Genomic DNA, 1428 nt, shown 5'->3' with positions numbered 1-1428 from the left:
TATATATATAAAAAACAGACAGTGTTGGAACTCTTTTAATAAAATAATATATTCCTCTATACACGATCATACAAAACCTCCTTTTTTTGTATTTATTTTTACTCACACACACACACACACACATATATATATATAAATGTTTAAGAAGCAAAAAGTATCATATGCAGTTATAAGAGTATATTGTTATATAGAAGATGCTGTGATGCACAGATGTAGTGCCATTGTGCTAGTTACTTTATCTGAAGGTATTTTCTTTTGATACAGAGGTGCATAGTTGGTGGAGTACAACAGAATACGTTTGGTTACTTACTTGAAGAAGCTCGGTCAGGGTCACTTTTCTGCAATGTGTCTGGAACTGCAAGGTCCAGATTTTTACACAGTGTATCTGCAATTGTAGTACAATAGTCGCAATATTAGCCATGAGAGTAATGCCTGTTGGAGGCAATACAGAAAAAAACATCTTCCCTCATGTAAACAGAGAGGCATTGAAAAATATGACCAAATGCCATAGAAAGGGAGATTTTAAGGACTCAATTCGCTGGGGTTCTTTTTCTTTTGCTTTGTTTGTTTGTTAGCATTTTATTTTTGCATATATATATAAGAATAATTTTTTGCTAACATATATTAGCAAAAAAGGAATTTAAGAGAAATTAGCCTTTAAATAGTGTTGTCTACTGTAGTATAGTAAAATATTTTGTTTATACCATAAGAAATTAAAATCTTTGAGGAACATGAAATAAATCGTTTTTAATGGCGGAATTTCCAAGTAGATAAAGCTATGAATAATAACATGTAAATATCAGTATTAAATTTTGGTAGAGGACCAGTAAGTTTGTGGGGAGAGGGGTTAAATTGATTAAATCAACCCCAGTGTTCAAAGGCACTTATTACTTATTTTATCAATCCCAAAAAGGAAGAAAAGCAAATCGACCTCAGAGGAATTTGAACTTAGAATGTGAAGATGGACAAAATGCTGTTAAGCATTTTGCCCAGCAAACTAACAATTCTGCCAGCTTGTTGCCTTATAGCACATAAATACAGAGTTCAAAAACTCTTTGGATGGAAAAGTCAACTAATATATTAGTTCATTTCTTTTCATTTTTTTTGTTATCTATTTTTCTTTTGCCTTCTCTAAAAGGTAAGTAGTATGGCTATAATACAGGGTGTCCACAAAGTCTGGGTACATGGAGTAAATGAAATCATATCATAAACAATTAAATATAAGAAATAATAATTTCTTAAAGTATGTGTTAATCTCCATGTACCCAGACTTTGTGGACACCCTGTATAAACAAATAAAATTGTCTGACCATGTACCAAAAATATAGTAAAGGAAATAGTTGGGGTTTTAATTTTTAACTCTTATTATATATTTCTGAAAGGTTAAAAGCAAAATTGAATTTTATATATATATATATATATATATAT

General features: G+C 30.4%; 1 protein-coding gene across 1 annotated transcript in view; it reads right to left on the bottom strand.

The window, feature by feature from the left end:
• The window catches only part of LOC106869924 (CTD small phosphatase-like protein 2-B), a 68655-nt gene that overhangs the window by 12620 nt on the left and 54607 nt on the right, over window positions 1–1428 (bottom strand). The window contains exon 6 of the mRNA XM_052974547.1: window positions 311–385. Coding sequence (XP_052830507.1) covers window positions 311–385 — 75 coding nt within the window. The remainder of the gene's footprint in view (window positions 1–310; window positions 386–1428) is intronic.

Source organism: Octopus bimaculoides, chromosome 18 (assembly GCF_001194135.2).
Source record: "Octopus bimaculoides isolate UCB-OBI-ISO-001 chromosome 18, ASM119413v2, whole genome shotgun sequence".
NCBI classification, from domain to species: domain Eukaryota; kingdom Metazoa; phylum Mollusca; class Cephalopoda; order Octopoda; family Octopodidae; genus Octopus; species Octopus bimaculoides.
The sequence above is the reverse complement of the archived record's forward strand: the minus strand, read 5'-3'. Positions and strand labels throughout refer to the sequence as shown.